General features: G+C 43.5%; 1 protein-coding gene across 6 annotated transcripts in view; it reads left to right on the top strand.

Moving 5' to 3' along the window:
• pitpnm3 (PITPNM family member 3) overlaps nt 1-19,066 on the top strand; it is a 48,659-nt gene that overhangs the window by 3,115 nt on the left and 26,478 nt on the right. For 2 of the 6 annotated variants that reach the window (XM_029843719.1, XM_029843717.1), the window contains exons 2-4: nt 5,727-5,834; nt 6,969-7,064; nt 12,723-12,830. In XM_029843719.1, coding sequence (XP_029699579.1) covers nt 5,727-5,834; nt 6,969-7,064; nt 12,723-12,830 — 312 coding nt within the window. Of the gene's footprint in view, nt 1-5,726; nt 5,835-6,968; nt 7,065-12,719; nt 12,831-19,066 lie in introns of all 6 variants that reach the window. The other 4 variants (XM_029843718.1, XM_011608564.2, XM_029843721.1 and 1 more) reach the window with 3 other exon arrangements.

The raw sequence follows: 19,066 nt of genomic DNA, 5'->3' as shown, positions 1-19,066 counted from the left end.
TGGATAGGAGACATTTGCTGAGGTGTGACCACGGTCAACATCGCCGGTTTAAATAGAACTTCAGATTTTAAAAGATTAGCCATGCAGACAAATCAGGAGTTGAGAACTGTGGCAAGCCCCCCAAATACAAAGCAGGTGTGACTCAAAAAAACCCTCCAAAAATCCCGGGGATTTGATGCAGCTGCAGTAGCCCAGATGCATTCAGGTCTATTCTCACCTGCCTCGGAGGTCATCGGGTTTGCATCATGTAACACAGAGGCTTCAGCGAGACGCTGTCGGAAATCAAAGAGTGAATTAAATATTTTAATTGTGTGTCCTGGAGCTGTTTCACTGAGCTGTTGCCAGAAACCACACCAGGCTGTGATCACTGTGATCCCTCGCGGCATTTTTTTGCATTTGGTGTCTCTCATGTTTAATGAAATTGGATCAGACTTGAGGGCTTTTTGCATTTGCTGTCCAACCAAACCAAACAGGGTTACCTGCTGCTCTGGTGAGATTGATCCTGAAAATAGAGCGAAATGTTGCCCCTTTCTATCATTTCTTTGTACTCTTCCCTCTAGGAGGATAATGCTAACAGTGTGCTAGCTTTGATGCTGTAAATGATTGCCAAACCAATTTATATTTATACACTATATTACTGTTGTGGCGGTTGAAATGTACTTTTCCTTTGCTGTATTGTGCTGCAACAGTTTGCCATCTGGCTGGCAAATGGTTCCCGGACAAGCTTGATCAGCAAGCAGCAACACAATGTTCTCTGAATTCTACAGAGATGTGTGCTAATGCATTCAGCAAGTGACCTCTGTTATTATATTTGATCAGACAAAACGGTGTTAATTTAAATGTAATCGTTGTTTGTCATGGGGAGGCACACTTGGCACATCTCTGGGAGTGCACAGCAGCAGGCTGCCTCTCATTTGCAGCTCACCTGGAGTCGTGCTCCACCGGGCTTGGCGTTCGTCACCGCCAACTGTCTTGACACTGACTGGCAAACTTCCCCCCCTTTGCCTTTTCTCTCATTTTTTTTTTTTTGACAGCGTGATGCATGATCCCGACAAGTCATCTGCCACCGTGGCCGTCACCAAGAATATGCGGCAAACTCTTTTCCGTTTGTCTGCACCATCTGTCGACATTAGCGACAGCATCCTTCAGCTGCCTCTTCATCACGTCGCTGTTTGTCCAAGCATATGCTCGGCTGTCATCCTGTTGGTCAAAGTCGGAGGGAAAAAGCCACGATGGAGGCACCATATTGTTGTTTTATGCATTGTTTTATGCAACACATTTATTTAACATGTTATTTATTTGGTTAAACAAGGTCATTTTTACAAAAAAGTGAACTTGCTTCAGTTACTTGCTAATTTAGAATAATCCAACAGTGCAGATGTATTGTTTTAACAGTGTTTTTTTTGCCATTGTAGTGCCCAGATAAGCATTAATTACTCACATATACACCAGTTATATAGTGATAGTGTGTATATATATATTTCTATTTTTTTGTGCGCAGGCGCTATGTACAGTTTGTGCTCACCTCTACAGGAACCTGTAGAGAACTGGATGCCCTCTCCACGAATACACGTGCAATTAAAAAATCACAGGAGTGCGGACTTGAGTGCATAACCCCTTCACATGCATTCATCCACAGGCTAGTTATATAGGCTGGAATCAGCAGGCCTTCTAGTCGCCGGTGTGCAGCCTTTAGTGATGATGAGTATCCTAGAGTCATAGGCTACAGCAGTCCATTAACTGGAGAAAGTGTCAGCGCAGCTGCACTGCAGATAAATAGCAGCCAGGAGGATAATGTATGAAGGCTAATTCTGTGACTGATTCCACAGTTTTGAGGAGAGATCAATCTTCCTGGTGTCTGTTGGCTGCAGAGATTGATTTAAACTGTGTGCCAAAATGAGCTTTAATTAAATCTGAGGACCGGCTATTGATAGCCATTTCCATAGATTTCACAGATTCTCCACCCAGACCTTCTTGTTTACCTTTGGGGCTTGCAGGATGTTAATGCGGCAATAGCAGTGTGGCCTCTCTCCGGCATTTCTGGACTTGTGCGCTGTATCCCTGCTCCTATTCATATCCCTACTGGAAGGGGGGGGGGATTTCTTGCCTTTAATCCTTGCACAGAGGGACAAATTATTGGATTTGGGCTTTTTATGGCGGCCACGAGACTTTTGATGTTGTGACTCCTGCAGTCGGTCAGAAGAGATTTGAGTTATTGGGGAGCTGTCGGGCCGGACGACGTGGATCCCATCGCAATGGCTCTCTCGGGTGTCGCTGACGTTTATAGGCTTCAATTAGATGAAACAGTTAAATTAGTGAGGAGTTTAGGGTTCCGTTAGTTTATCTGGGCTGGAGAGGAGTTTAGGTAATGAGAGGTTATGTTCTGGGTAATGATCAAAAGTGCCTTTGGGGACATCCGTACTTTCGGAGGATAGCTCATTATTTTCAAGTTACACACATATGAACACCTGCGTCTTTTGTTGCTCAACAGCTCCTTTGTTCTAATACTGTCCTGCTGGGGTTGCTTTATTAGATAACGGGATGCTGCTGGTCTTTGGGGGGGTTTATTGCCGTGACATCACTTGTGAGTGTCATGTTGGCTTTCCATCACCGTCGTCAAGAGTCCTCGGCCACTTGGGTCTAATTGCCATTCTGGAGGATTTAGGGATCATTTAAAGCTCTCACTTTTCTGGTTCGCGGTAGAAATTCTATGTATGTTTCCTCTGAGACTCTTGGAACTGAAATAAAATTTGCTAGAGAAACCTGCTAAATCTTGAAATTGGAGGGTCGGCATGGGAAAGACCAAGTATATTCTGGGCTAAGTGGAGTTTGGTATTTATTTGAATTTGACTAAATTACTTAAATATGTATTGCTCAGATAAATCCTAATCATGCTGATGCGTGATTAATATTCATAGATTTCCCATTCCCACTCAGACAGAGGCAGGAATACACCCTGGAAAGGTCACCAGTCATCACAGGGCACACACACTATTCACTCACACACTTACTGGCTAATACAGAGTCTTTATTCAACCTTATCTGTATGTTTTCTGAAACCAGACACAAAGGACACAAATGCCTCGCGGGGACGCCCGAGCAGGGATTTGCAGCCTGTGCAGCCATCAGAGTTAGCCGTCACCTCACAGCGTGGCTGTGAGGTGACTCTCTAACTCTTTTCAGGCTTATTATAGTATTGACATTTACTTAGATTCTTCTTTCTGATTCACTGGTCACCTCAGATGCACTCAGTCATGAATCTAGAATCTACTGAATATATTTGCAACCTTAACATTTAAATTCCTGCCTTTGTTTAACTCAACGTAACGATCCTTCGGATATAGACAAGTCATTCAGAAAGCAACCAGTGCGGCCTTTAGGTTTCAGTGTCCGCAGGCTATTTTGTTTGTGGGAAGCCATCCATTTCCCCTCGTAAGGGCATTGAATAAAATACCAGAAGGGAGGTCCTTTTACTCCATGGAAACAAAGATAAACTTGACATTTCAGTAGTTGGTATTTCAAGGGTTTTTGCCTCCATCAAAACATTTTTGAATGTGACCTATAATGTGAAGAATGTGATCTCCTGACTTCTTTTTGAGTTCTCAAAGCAGCCATTGACTTGGCCCGAGTAGCAACATTTGCTATCAGACATATTTTTACTTACTTACAAGTCTGTTTGTTCCATTAAAAGGAGCCAAAACTGTCGTTAAATGGAGCTTTAAATGGTGCCCTGTGACGCGCTGAAGTCTCAACACTTCTCCCACAGCGGCGTCTCTGTAAGGAGCCTTTTGTGTAGCAACTCAGAACTGTAGTAAGTGGCCTCCTGACAGGCGATTGCGACAGAGCCGCTCCGGCACTCAGCGGCGTCACGACGCTGCACGTTCCGTCCACGGCAGGAAGGAGATAATGGGAAGATAAACCATGAGAAATGAATCACAAACAACCTCGTGGTGCTGGAAGAGGGAAACTCGCAACACATTTCCAGGCTTCATCCAGTCAGTTTACATTTCAAGATGCGTTCTGGCAAGAAAGGCTGCACGTTTACCAACTATTTAGAAATCAGTGAATGATTCACGTACTGGAATAAACCAACATTGTAGGTATGGGAACGCAGACGCATACTGCAGGCGTAGGAAGAGGCTGATACTGATTGTGGTGATACACTGGGCAAAACCCTCTGGGTAGAACCCTTAAGCGTTACCCACCTGGGGATGAAGGTCTGTCTAACAGGGAGGGGGGAAACGTTTCCTCTGCATGCTGCTTATTATGATTGTTCAAAGCCTAAAATTCAAACAGGATGCGCGATTGATGGCACAGCCTTCAGACAGTAAAACGAGAGCATGTTAGGGAATTATGGGTTATACAAGATGCCAATTAGAAACCGGGAGATCCTCCCTGGCCATGACTTCACTGAGACCCCAGTGAGACAGATACCCTTGTAGCATCTGGCCTGGCCCCAATACACGGTGAACGCCACTGGTATTTCCTAAAAATTGACCCCCAGAGGGCTGCCTATCTTTTGCTGAGTATGAGGTGCCAGCAGGTCAACCATTTCTTTTTTGTACTTTTATTTTCTGCCGTTGTGTGTAGCAGACACAGGTGGTCTATCTCCTCTGGGACGACGCTGTGTTCAACATGTCGTCACAACATCCCAGTCCACTTTTAAGAACATGAGCGATAGCACAAGAATGGCCATTACATAAGTATAGGCAGACAGGGCCATATAAGGCCGTGGTAACAGCAGCAGGACCAGTGTGTTTGCTTGTTTGCGTGAGAAGGAGCAGGAAGAACGTTGTGAAATGACCTCAAGCAAGCTGCTGATGTGGATGTGTTTGACCAAAGTGACGCCAGCACAGCTGTGCGATGGCCAAGGCCTTCTCTGGTGGGACAAGCCCGAGACCATGCAGTGCCGCTCTCAGTCATGGGGAAGCTCCAGAACAGGCAGATTTGCCACTGGCGCCTCATTCTCTTCACAGGCAACCACAGGGTCAGGCTGAGAACATGTGACGGGCGTGGATGTCCTGGGAGATGTTGAGAGCAACCACATGCTAAATGTTGCCTTTTTGGGCATTCTGAAGACATGAAGACAGATTCCACTGGACCTGCTCTGTCTTTTGGCTCCATTTAATAGGCAACATCGACTTTGGGTATTTGTGGAACCAGAAGGGGTCTATTTTTATCGTTTGTACTTTTAATCTCTTTAACATCCAAAGCGGCCGATTAAAGCCACTTGATTACCTTCTGAGAGGTTAATGCTCAGGTACGTAATAAAATATTACTCCCTTCAGTTGAGGAAGGATCAGAGGTGATGATTTCCAATTTGCGCAACGACGTTCTCGTAATTTTGTTTACGTTAATTGCTGTATGCAAGGCATAAATTTGCCGGGGGCGGGTCGATAACAGCAGCCGCCTGTTATTTAACGCGTTATCCACAAATGACATCTTATAAACTCGAGGTCGACGTTAGTGTTTACAGTTGGGACGTGATAATAAAGAACATCCCCTCCTTTTCCCTGCAGAGCACATTTAATTTTCATTAGATGGGAGGTGCAGAACTCATTAACAGAAAATTGATCGGTGAAGGGTTCTGGTGTTGCTGAAAATGATCTGAAATTATTTTTAAAATAAATTACTATTGGGAGTGCATGTTAGCAGACTGCTTTAAGGATTATGTTGTAAGTTTATTTCAACTGAAATAATGTAAGAAACCATATTTCTGTTTGCAGGGCACTGGTGCTCATTTGCCCCCATCTCCTCTGCTGATTTCGACCTCTGTGTCATTTTTAAAGCTCCAGGATCCCTGGAGAGCAGCGAGCTAAAAGAGTGGCCTCAGAGTAAGAAGTTAAACACAGAATTTTAGCTTATCCATAATTTAAGAAGGGACATTTTAATGTTGAGTACAACAGGTTTAATAATTAAAAATATAATCACTGTCTTTGTGCTAAAAACTATTTTAGCATTCTAAGATGAAATCCAGTAGATGAATCTCATCCTCCAGATTCATGCTAAGTATTCTTATTGACACATAGTCTTAACTGGATTAGTATCCATGGCAAAGAAATGGGATATTTTCCCCGATTCCTTTAAAATACCAATGAGATAATTGTATCAGATTAAGCTCAAATATTGGAACTTACTCATAAGTTAGCCGCACTTCAAAAATGTAGTTGGTTGGTTTATTCCAGACACGTAGAGAACAAAGATGAATCCAGAGGGATTATGAAAAATGTCAGTTTTAATTTGCCTTGTCTTAATGTCTGAGATGGCCAGATCCTCCCCACGGTTAAAGCTGTCAGCCTGTCGCATCAAGAACAATGCTGTAGAGTCAGCGGGTGGTAAAAATGGGCCTAATGATTTGGCCCCGGGCCTGAGAAAGGGAGAGAATGAAGTTCATTAAAGCTCCATCATCAGAGTGGATGAACAGAGAGGAGTGCAGCAGAAAGTAAAAAGAGAGCCATAGAGGACCCATGTGATGTGTTTAAACCTACAGTTTGATGTGACTGTTGCAGTTTCAGCCTGCCGTGGCCCTGACATCCTTAGAGAGGGCTGTTTTTCTGTATCGGTGACGTTGTCCTGCAGCTTTCTTCCTCGCTGATTTTCTTCAGTGCTCCTCAGTGTGGAGTGGTTTTGTATCTGACGACAAATGGAGAGCTCTAAATCCACCCCAATCCATTTTCAGCCCCCCTCTTGGAACAAGAGGTTATGAAATCATTACCTGGGTCCCACGCTGAGATGCTTGTATTTGTTCCTTCCCTTCAGATGAAGTCCATTTGGTGGTTTTTACCCAGCGAGGCTGTCAAAGGGCCATCCCCCACCTTTCCTCAGTCGCATTCATGCTTTCACTTTTAAAAAAACCTTGACCTGAATGGAGTAAAATGACATTCTTGACTTGTTTTGAGGTGAGCGCAACCTTGGTTAGCCTCAAAAAAGTATCTTATGCAGCTGTCTTCTCTTTTTCTGACTCGCAGGCTCATCACAGAAGCACAGCGCCGCTCATTGGTGCCTGCAGAATATCGCACAGGAGTCCATCGACAGCTCTGATGAGGAGTTCTTTGATGCCAGAGGTTGGTGTTGCCTTTTTACCTTCGCCCTCGTCTGTCATTTCCTGCTGAAAATCGTCTGGACTTCCATATTAGCATTTAAAGCGAAACTGTCAAGTTTAGAAAAATGGAGCACTGTTTGGTTGCAAAATGTTTCGCGCTTTAATGACTGCTTATATAACTATAATGCATCCAGTGAGGGAAAATGTCTAATTTAAATTCAGTTTGTCTTCATTGACTTATTTGTCTGTGCAGCATCCGCTTCCGCTATCGTCCAACAACTGCTGATTCTCTCATTAAGTGTCTTTTCTGTCAAGCACCTCAAAAAAAAGTCACTGGTTTTGATAAATGTACAGGCTTCTTGTGTCAGGCAGGTCATCATGTCCACTCAAATGGCTGTTTTGAGAGACTCAAGATGCCGGACTGATTGGAACAAGGCGCCCTCGAGATCTTGTAGCATTAGTAGCGCTTTAAAGGTCCCAGAATGTGTTGATCAGCGAGCGCATCCACTCAGTCCAATTATCCTCTCCAAGTTCTTAGTCTCTCAAGAGACTGATGGGGGGTTGCTAATCAATTACTGTATATCTTATCACAATAACGGCATCTCATGATGCATTAAGTCCGCGTGGAGGGGCTTGGTACCCAACAAATCCCTCTTTGATAAATGAGGAGCTCCCTGAACTGTATTTCTATTCATATATTCCTCGTCTTAGAGGGATGTGGTGTAAAAATATATGGAAATCCCATTATTACGGTTTCTGTTGTTTTTTACTCTCTTTATCTTTTATTTCCTCCCCCCATTTGTCTTTCATATTCTGTTTTCTAGAGAGATAAGACGTTTGCCTCCCAACGCATGAAATATTTATCATCAGAAAGTGGAGTTGCGCATTGCTCAAAACTCATTTTGTCAGACCAAAGTCAAGGCACCTGTCAATGTCAAGAACCACAGAGGGATGAGACGCATTCGTGCACAGACACGGTGCGACTCGCTGCAACTTGACATTCCACACGGGGCTGTGAAATATCCATACAGACTGCGAAGGGATCGCAGGTCAACAAGTTCCTTTGTGAGAAAAGAGAGGCTGTGAGCAGTTTCTTTGGATTCATTGTTAAATTAAAAAGAAAAGATTGACATCATGTGGGCCGCCGTGGACGTTCCACAGTTCAGAGTTCAAATTAAAGGCTTGTAAAGTAACATTCACGAACTCTGAGGTAATAAGATAGCAGGTGAAGCATTCAAGAAAGGTCAGAAAAGTTGTTTTTATCCCTCCAGCTGTAACTAAAAGCAACACTGTGAGTTATTGGTATTGACACATTGCCTCCATTTGTCACACAAGCCCACACAGAAGTTACTCCCTCCATCTTATAGAGTTATTATATATTTCTACGGTTTGATAATAATGTTAAAACAGACCTCAAACCTGCTGCAGCAGTTCATCATGAGGATAAAATTACCAGTTAGTGGACCCAAAACCATGAAAATGAAGTTATTTTCATCCAATTTTAATGAAATATTTGAGTGTATCTATTAGGAGACACTGATGTTGTAGATGCTGAAGCCCCATCTTTCATGCTCTCCTCTGCCCTATGGAAAACCATATGTTTGCAGATATATCTTTATGTTTTTTGACGTTGGCAGTCATATTATATACACAAATTGTCCATCCAACCTCAACTTTGAGAAAATGAATGTGATTATTTCCTGACTTCACGCCAGAACTGAGCTGAAACCTAAACAAGACAGAAAATGAAATCATTAAAATGTCCTGAAATGCCTTATTTAGCAAGACTGAAGAAATGTCTGATAGTGCTGACATTAACGCTCTGCAATGATAGTTCCTTAGTGTCCACAGCTTTGTTGACTCAAGGGAGTCTTTTACGGTTGTTATTAAAATATTCTGTCAGAGTCATTAAGGTCCCACAGTTAGGTAGCATTCAAAAGAATAGTTTTTTTTCCCTCATCTGAATCTAACAAGAGAGTTTTTATGCTCAATTCCACAGCAATAACCCTCCAAACAGCAGCTAAAGGTCTCAAACAAGCAGCATGGAAAACTTAAAGTGACCTTTCTAAGATCAAACAGGAGAAGGAGTGAGAGCGCACATGGAAAGGGAAAAATAAAGCCTCATTGCAAGTAGACTTTTCAATTTTCTATATTGGGTTATTCAAAGAACACTCAGGTTGCAAAACATGAAAAACAGCCAAGTCTTTGCTTTGAAGACAATGTTAGAATAAAAGCTTTTAACATTTCGCTGCAATGATACTGTGCCTTTATCTTGGATTTAACAAAAATGTAAAAAACATGGTTTGCTCCTCACACTTCCGGTCGTCCTCTTCAGTCTAGTTTAGAGGCTCAGCTGGATTGAAGGCCAGATATTTTTTTCTTATCTTTTTATGCCCAGAAAATGTACCTTTGCTTCAGCTTAAAGGTGACATTGTCAGAATTTGTTATCAGGCAACTTCTCTACACAGACGATGTGTTAACCTTCTTCCTTCTCCCCATCTATGTAGAATCTGATCTACTGGCCTCTTGTTCTGAATATAAAAGCTTCTTGTTTTGGTCCCCAGCATACCTGTCAACCCAAGTGGCCCCTCGAGCGTCACTCAAAATGAAGTTTGTTTCGCATGCAGAACAGGTCGACGCATAAGAGCCTCATTTTTTATCAGGATTGAATCTAACTCAATACTGAGATTGTTAATAGACGTTAGCTCCTGAAAAATTTATGGACTACGGATTCGATATTTGATTACATGAGTTTAAACAACGTGGGACGGAGCATGGACGGAACTTGAAGGTGATGGCTGCTTCTACTGTTTAACAACATGACAAATCACCGTGGGAGTTAATCCCCAATCGAAGCACATTTATTATTACGTGAAGATTCTTTAGTGCCAGAGCGTGGAACATGCTCCTGTTTTGACAAAATAGATCTTTAGGCTCACCATTGATCCTTTGAGCGCAATTATGTGTGAACAGCACAGGTGGATAAAACATGGGATCATCGATACCACCTCGATGTCTTTCCATTAAAGGTGGAGCTACAGTCAGCAGCTGCTTAGCTTAGCCACGCTTGAAAAGAGTTAGTTTGGTTTGAAAGTGCTGCCAAACCTATGCTCACAAATTATTCAGTTTTTTTTTCTCTTATCATTTTTTAAGGCGCATTAGAGGCCCTTTCAGAACCTCTGAATGAATTTGTTTGGAAATGTTTGTCCTCGGAATAACGGATAAAACGGAGCGTCTACTGCTGCACGCACCGCAGGAAAACACATTTTTCACTCCCAACCATCCACTGCAGGTGGTGATTTCCATGATTATTTCCTTAACTCTATGAAACCGGCAGCTGTGTTGTGTGAATTTATTGGAAATGTTCCTGCGAAGGTCGACGGTGGGAACATAAAGAAAAGTACAGTGCGGTGACAGAATGGAAGAATAAACAGCATAATAACATAATAAAAGCTATTGTCATCCAAATTTTGGAACAGTTGGACCCTGACTTAAGCGCAAATCATTTACCGGGATTTCAGTATGCATTATATGGAGACATTTCATACAAACTTGAGGCAAGATGTACATCTGAGGGGACAATGACAGCAAAAGAAGCCACAGATTACCCATGCAAGCACTGTTTATCCCATGAGGATGATGAATGCACAAAATGTCTAGTTTTACAGTTTTGAAAGGCTTCTGTTCTTCTCTTGTGAGGTGTGGGAGATCTTATATTTTAATATCCGCCATTTCCTGCACGTACCTGACAGGCTCGTCCTGTCCACAGGCTAATCCTCGTGGCAATCTCATTTACAGAGTGTGTGGTCTGATGTTGAAAGGGCCGAGAATAAATCCAGAAATAGTATTTTGGTAATTCCATTGCCTCAACTAATGTGGGATGATGAGATGAAGAAGCGGGGAACAATCGCAGTGATTGAGGGTCACGGAGGTCGTTTTGTCTTGGATTTAAGCATCCCGCCGCCCCCTCCTTTGTCCCCCCACCCAGACACTTATTCACCGAGAGCTGGCAGGTCGAAGGCTGCATCTCAGGCTTTTATTTTTTCCTCTCTGCAGGGGTCGCGGGGCTGCAGGCACATCTCAAATTGCATTTGTTCTCCCAAATATTCTAAAATGACTGTTGTGACATTTATGACATGCCTTTTTTTCTATTTTTTAGGAGGGTTTTTAGGGTCACCGCTGTTCCTGAAGACACCATACGTAGTTTTTAATTCAGGTCACATGCTGAGTGCAGCTTGTGTTGTGCCTGCAAGTGTTTTCAGCTCAGCCCTCTCTGCAGGAGATGATTCAGTGGCCTGCTTTGCATTTTGCTCCTGTTCAAACACAGCCTTTGTACAGATTCAGCATCTACCTTGCTCCTTCCCCTTGTTTTTGTTCCTGTGTCCACATCCTGTCAGCAAACATTTAGGATGCACGCCACATCAATGAATTCAAAATAAAACAAGCAGGATATATCTGATGTCATAGGCAGCACAACTGTGAAACATTTCACAAAAATATGGAAGGGTTGTCTTTTTTTTAAGGGGAATATTCAGACAAGGCAACAACACTTTGACAGCCTGAAGATGCTACAGTACCTGCAGAAAAGTTCTCCATCAAGATTAAAATCTAGGGAAGGAGTTTTCCGTCGCACTATGGAGCTCGCTTCTGTCAGCTTTGCTCCTTTTGGCTGTTGGGAGTATAGATCCATAAACTTTCTCCTTCCATCAACAGTCGCATCATCAATAAACAGCAACGATGTGGCGCCAGTTCCAGTCGCACTGGTCCAAATCAGAACGCCGCTGCCGCTGTGTTTGACAGATGAAGCGTTGCCTCGGACCACGAGCTGTCGCTTTCCTTTTCCATGCCTCTCTTTTCATCACATGTATTTATTTATTTATTTACATACTGTCCTACTTTTGTGAACCTCCTTAAGTTATGGCCAGCAAGGTAATTAAACCACCTCGTATTGTCTGGTTACAGTTGCAATTTCCATTGTGGGCTAAATTATGAAATTACAATCATTCCTAACTCTGGTTCTTCAACGACACGACTGGTAAAGTTCTTAGAACTGTAAAGTGGTCCCTCTATTATGAATAGGATAAGAAGAGGTGAAGCAGTCACGCTTGGATTAAGCTCTGCTTTACTCAGACATGAAACAGAAAATGTGCATGATCCGTGTCATTATGTGGAAAAACAACCGGAAATTGTACAAGTACTGCAAAAGCAGCAGGTCAAATGAGTTTTTTTCCCAGCCTAAACATGTTTGCAATCTCAAAATCAAGTAAAATATTTAGACTGCGACCAAGAACTAATAAAAGATCAAAAGAGTTTGCTGTTGCCGGGCGGAGAGTTCATTATCGCATTACAAAAACAACCACTAAATCTCTATCGGTGAATAATCAAAAGGCGGCAGTGTTCTCAGCTAATGGTGTGATGACATGGAGGGTGGGTGCAGGAGTTGAGCGAGAAATATCGGATAATCCAGCTCTATAAAAATGTCACACTGCTGTCTTAAGGGTGATTGTTTATTGTGCGGGGCCACCTGCATGGGCACACCGCAGATACGTCATCACTTTATTATTGTGGTCATTTACCGTGATCATTTTGAGCTCCTAATTTTATTACATGCAATACATTTTTCGCTGCATTTTCTTATGTGTGTGTGTGTCTGTGTGTTTCTGTGTGTGTGTCCCAGCAGATGTTATGGAGGGGAAGAATGCCATTCTGCTGGGAATGAGTCAGTGGAACTCTAATGACCTGGTGGAACAAATAGAGACTCTTGGACACATGGAGGATCAGTCACATGGTATACACACACACACACACACACACACCCTTATTTCTACATAATAAATGTTTAATAATGTAGTTTTCCCTGCTAAACGTGGAAACTGTGAATAGGAGACTTGTATAAATGAAAACATATGATCACAGCAGCTCGGTGGTCACGTTACTGCGTTCTAACACGCTGGTGGAATGTGTTTGCAGCTGTGACGTGCATGTGATGTGTGTTTCTTCACACTCCCGAAGGATCATGCCGGTCCGCTTCTGTGTGCATTGAAGGCATTGCCAGTCACCTGGGACAAGCACGTCCGTGTCCTTTTTGCCTTTCCTTGTACTTTACTTGATAACACATCACCCGCTCATTAGAAAATGAGTTGAACAGGAACCAACATCCCAGAAAAATTGAATTATGTCCTCTGCACTCATTGGGAATGCTTTGGCAATGCTTTGTGTTAGTTTGGGAGATAATTATAATTCTTCAGCAAAAACAATCTGCCATCTGTGTATCACACAATCTCATGTGTAAAGTCTTAAATGAACTAATACAACTGAAACTATTACTTTTGTTTTTAGCAAATAAAGATTTTCCAATGACACGTTAAATAGCTTGATTGCCTTTTAAGTTATTAAATTAAAATCTGACTCAATGCTTGACAAAATGGACATAATAAGCCTCCACATTTAGAGATGCAGACAACTGATATAAAAGTGATAAACTACTCATTTAGCCAAAAATGTCGCGCTGTTGCAGCGTTGGCCAACGTGAATAGTGGACCACTGGTTCCCGACTGTGTTTACCGATAAATGGCTCTCGTCCTAAAGGCTGAGGATTAAAAAAGAAGTGCCATTCAGCAGGAGTGTAGCCCTGTCCTGCCGAGATGAAAGAAAGTGCTCCTTCAGGGATGCTGTCGTGGGGTAATTGAAGTAGTCGCATTGTGAAATGTTGTAACGCCGTCCGGGTGCATCAGCAGAGCACTTCCAGAACCATTCATGAGCCCTAACAGGTTCTACAGGGACAGCAGCAAATTTAGGGTCATTGTATAGCACAGAGTAACACGCAATGAAATGCACAGACAGCCCAAAAGCAAAGAGATCTGCTGAGTGGACGGGACAGGAAGATTTTCTTCTGGACAGCTTCATGTTTGGGTTGCTTTATCATGAATGAAACCACAAAACAACGTTCCTGAGCAACAGTCCTGCTATGAAGACTGATTGCTGGCGAGCTCTCTGCACACATGGCCAATGCTTAAACCTGGAGTACTTTCAACACCCATTGAAAAAGCAATAAACTCAGCAACTGGGGGTTGTGTTATGCTAAATGGAGCGGCGATTAGGTCTGATGCCTGCATGGGTGCAAACCTGAAGTTTGGCCATAGTGGGAGGTGTAAATGGAGACATTATTGTGTAGATATACATTTCCTGCAGATGTTATAGACCCTCATTTTCCTCAGACTGACACACTGATACTGTCTCTATTGATGCTGTATAATGGCTGGAAATGCTATGAGCACACTAGGTAATCTCAGTGAAATAGAAAAGGAGGGGGGCGGGGGGGTGTGGGGATTAGATGTTTCAGATGCAATCAGCCATTGTGTCAAACTGAAGAGCAGGTGCTTTCCATTTGCCTCCAAAGAGGAAAAAGCACGTGTGAAGCTACAGCAAATTTATTGTCAGCTGGTTCAACTCTGGCATTGCTTTAAAACCCACAGAGAATTAATTAAAATACTGGGATCGCTGGGTCCAGTAAACACTAGATTGTTTGCTGAGACAATCTTTATTTCTTGCTTGGGTATTCGCGCTCCATCTCGTTTTATCCTTAAGTCACAGCCGAGTCAAACACGCTCAAATCAGGCAGCATTTTCAGAATGGCGGCGCATACCAATGAGCGACCTCGCCGAGCTCCTGTCTCATTTATTGGTTCTTTATGTGCGAAGCCTGTGGAAATGCAGGGAATTTAAAGCTGTAAATACAAATGAATAGACGTCGATCTGACCATCTGTAACGTGCCCGACTGAACTCCAACAATGTGACGGTGACATTCTAAAACAATTATACAAAGACTGGCATTATGTTGCTGAGTGCTCGACAACAGATCAGTGTTAGTCCGTCTGCATGACTTCGGAGACTCCCAAAAAAGACGTTCCACAGTCAGCAGAGATTTGGTGGCTTTGATCCTTAATTCAATTGACATAAACGCACCACTGAAGAAGAAACCAATAGCCTTCTTTCTGTAGGTGAGACAACAAGGCTCTTTCTGGGGCGATTGTTTGCTTTTGGATGTATTAGGGCAAGTGGGAAAAGGTGCACTGGACGCAGAGAGGAGGGATTTGGTGGCCCGTCACAGCAGACATCAGCCAATGAATCGATTCGTCTTCTGCCTGGGACAAGGACAGTTGTCCAATTAAACAGCCACTATTTCTGTAGTTATATGGTGGATGTTTTTAGCCTCTAGATAATATCACTGCACAAAAGATACATTATTTCTGGCCCATTTCTTGCACCGGCGAGATAGCGATGGTGGAGGGGACAAAACAGGAAATGAAAAATGCAATAAGCGTGCCTGAGTGAATGTGGACAGAATGCTGGCCTGCGCTTCAATATTGGCCCTCAGACACTGATTTTAATCAAAATGAAACTGCGTAAATGGAAACCAGCCTGGTGATTATAGCTTACCTTTTAGAGGGGAGGGGGAGGGGGGAGGGTGGGTGGAGCAGACCAGAGGTATGTGCTCCACTGCTTTCTCATTAAATTTCATTAATTGGATTTTTTGGATCTTAAATGGGCAATTATTTCCAGGTTCAAGTTGCCTCTTCCAGATTATTAGTAAGATATTGAGCTGGTGTTGACCTTTGGGAACAGGCCTGGACCCCCCCCCCCCCCCCCCCCCATGCTCTCTCTCTCTGCATCTGAAGCATTGGCTCTGCTCAGATCGCGCTGCGGGTTTTTGATCTACGATCTCTTGTCGGTTCCTCAAACGCAACAATGTGTCACCCTCTTTACTCTTAATTATTCTGTTATTCACGCTTTTGTTGTCCTTACCAGAACAGTCTATTTTCCCTCCAGGTCTTTTTCTTCTTCACTCAGTTCACTGCATTTTATTCCACCTCCCCCCTCCCCCCCGGCCTTTCATTCAACTGTAAACACTTCTCCTGATAGAGGCAACGGTGATGGAAACTCCAGCGATGGTGATAAAGACCCGAACGCAACCCTTTCATTCTGCTGTATTCTTCTAATCGCCACTCAGCGACGTGCTGCATACAGCATCAGCCACCGCTGCAGCATTCTGATTCTGACTTTGTGATGAGAATATCCTCAGTCTGCCCTGGCTGCACACTAGCAGGCTGCTGCCAGGCTGGAGAGGCATTAACTAAAACTGCTACACCGGTGGAAGTAGACGGCACGGAGAATGCGATGACTCAGTAATAAGCTCTGCCAAAAACAACCAACATAAACCTCTCTCTCTCTCTCCCCCCTCCTTCTGCAGCATAATAAATGATGAGATAATTCAAAGCAAAATGTTCCAGAGAGAAAATGGAGAACGATTTTCCATCTTTGATGGAGCGCCTCCGCTCTCTCTCACTCTCAGTTGCACCCCGTAGCTCGTCGTGGAAACAAGAGGGACAGAAAACATAAAATCAAGGTCTGGGATTCATCTGTATTCTGCCCACCGCGCCCCCTGTGGTCGTTTTTATTATGCAGTGCTCACAGTCAGCCAGCCACTTTAAACCCAATTTGATTTAATGCTTTCTCTTATTTTGGTCTTGGAAACAAAACCAAACCTAAATCCCTGGTGTCCTGACATCAAAGGATCTTGGCAACGGTCAGGACCAGGACGATGTGTCCTTCTGTACTGTTTAAAATGAAGCCAAAGGCTTTTACCACGGGCCTGAGGATGTCTGTGCGTTTGACCCTAAAGGCACACGTTTGTCTGACAGCACAGCCAGTCCAGACGGAAATGCTGTGTGATCACACATAACAACGCCAGGGCAGTGCCGCCGCTGTGTCGGATCAAAGGGAAGTGGGACAGAATGGCAGGGGAGAGGCAGAAAGAATAAACCAGTGACTTTTGTTGTGTGAGTAACCGCTCAGTATGGGGTTTGACCCGATGATGGTCAGTTTTCCTTAACTCGCTCCAAGCATTGTCAAATGCAGCAGAAATGTCACGTCAATGCCATGGCGACAGCCCCCCCTCACAACGTCTACAGCGTAAGAGTCCTGTCTGCAGCAGGGCTGGGGATGAGCACTCGGTAGCCCCAGCTGTTTATCAGCTCCTGCTTCGATTGGCCGCTATACAGTTATGACAGTCTAATAAATAATTTACCAGCTGTCTCCATTCACGCTGCACTCGAACGCACTCGAGTTTTTTAATTTGAAAAATTGGCCGCATCCTCCGAGCTGTTTCCTGACGTGCTCTGGCAAATCTGGGACTTCTAATTAAAAAGTGCCACATTTCCTGGATTTGGATAATCCGATGTGGCGATAACCTTCTGCCCCCGTAAATATCAAATATCATACCTGAAATGACTTAGTTGCCTTTTGTTCTGTCAGGCATCGTGCTGCTCTATGATTGTCCTTTATATTTGACTTTTTTAACGATGCATTTGGCCGAATATGCAGAAAAAAATGCCACGTATGCGTGCGTGTGGATCAGAAGGTTTGTCGTGCCGTGGCACTGGTGACTTCCCCTGGGGTGTTGTCAGTGTAGGGCAACATGACGGACCCTGATGGCAACAGCGGCGAACAGATGGCGGAGCGTGTTAGCATGCCTGTAGCGTGCCAGGGGTCACAGGGGTCTGCTCATTTAGTCAGGAAACAACGCTCCTCTAAATGAGCATCGTAACCTGTTGCTATTGAAAGCTGATACTATCATTAGACTCATAACAGACTTATTCACGCTGCAATCATTACCATAATTTACTCCAGTAATATGTTTTTAAAGACAACTTGGGGGCAACATCTTTGTATGTTACGGTATGTATTGGTCTATTTTCTTTATTAACCAAAAACAGGACTTCTTACCTATTTAGAACTGAAAAAACACTGATGATGTTATAATGTTGATGTCACCTTAAAGAAATGGTTCAGGGCGTGTATTCACAATCATTGTCCCAAAAGTCTTGTACAAAAGAGATTTTGAGGGGGAAAAGTTGAAGAAAAAATATATTTTCTGTGCATGTGTTCCAAGAAAAAAAAAATTCCTGCCATATTTCAGCACTCTAATCAGTCAGCTATCATTCCAGCATGCAAGAGATGTTAAGAACATTTACCCATTTTTGCAGTATGGCCATATGTTGTCTCTAAGCCAATTTTCCTGATGATAAATGCAGTTATTTCCTTCCCCATCATCGTTCTGCTTTCTTTTTTCAGTCCATCTGTCCCAATCAGAGCTGAAAATATCTGCAGTTGAAGACTATTGTGTGATGGAGGCAAAAGTGCCTAACAGGTTTTTTTTTCTGTTGCGAAAATGGCATCTTCAGCCCGACCAAAAGACGCACAATCGATCGATACATCAATATTTCATGCTTTCTCATTCAGCTTGAGTGGACTCCTCAGTCGAGCCGTGCCATCTCTTCAAAGGGTCACTTCTCACATCCAGATCCTGATGTGCCGAGTTTATCCTCGGCTAGCGTGAGCCCCACTACACTTTGCCCTCCCTGGACTTTTTGCAGTGCCACCATGTGGGTTTCCGTGCACTGGCTGGGTTAGCTCATTTATTTGGAGTGAACAAGTGCCAGAGCAGCTAAATACCAGCAAGCTTGGCAAAGCACTTATTGACTGGCAGGACTTCTGAAAGGAACCACAAAGAGGAAAAGAAAAGATCAGAAAGGCTGCTGGATTGTAGTAATCCTTCAGATACAGCACATAATTTACTACGGGGGGGGGGAAGGTAACCGAGGGATGGCTTAGACCAGTGAGCTGTGCCAACAGAGAGATGATTTTGATCTCTAAATATCAGAGCAAGGCTACGAATAATCAGGCCCTGCTATCTCCGTTGATCGCCTTTACTATCTGCTGACAGCAGCTGGGTGTCCTGTGGCGCGTTTTGTGCAGTTTTATACGTCACGCGGCGACTTTTATTGGCCATTTTTGAGCAGAAGGGCTCTTGAATATCTCTGCACCAGCTATCGTGAAAGCAATGAGCCACATTTTACTCGCATTGTTCAGTTTTATACGTCTGACCAGGTATTAGGGAATTTCTTGAAATTTATCACATTGCAGTTTCCTTAAATTCCCCCCCACGTGCTCATAAAGTGTGTT

Source organism: Takifugu rubripes, chromosome 11 (genome assembly GCF_901000725.2).
Source record: "Takifugu rubripes chromosome 11, fTakRub1.2, whole genome shotgun sequence".
In the NCBI taxonomy this organism is placed as follows: domain Eukaryota; kingdom Metazoa; phylum Chordata; class Actinopteri; order Tetraodontiformes; family Tetraodontidae; genus Takifugu; species Takifugu rubripes.
This window is presented reverse-complemented; position numbering and strand designations above follow the sequence as displayed.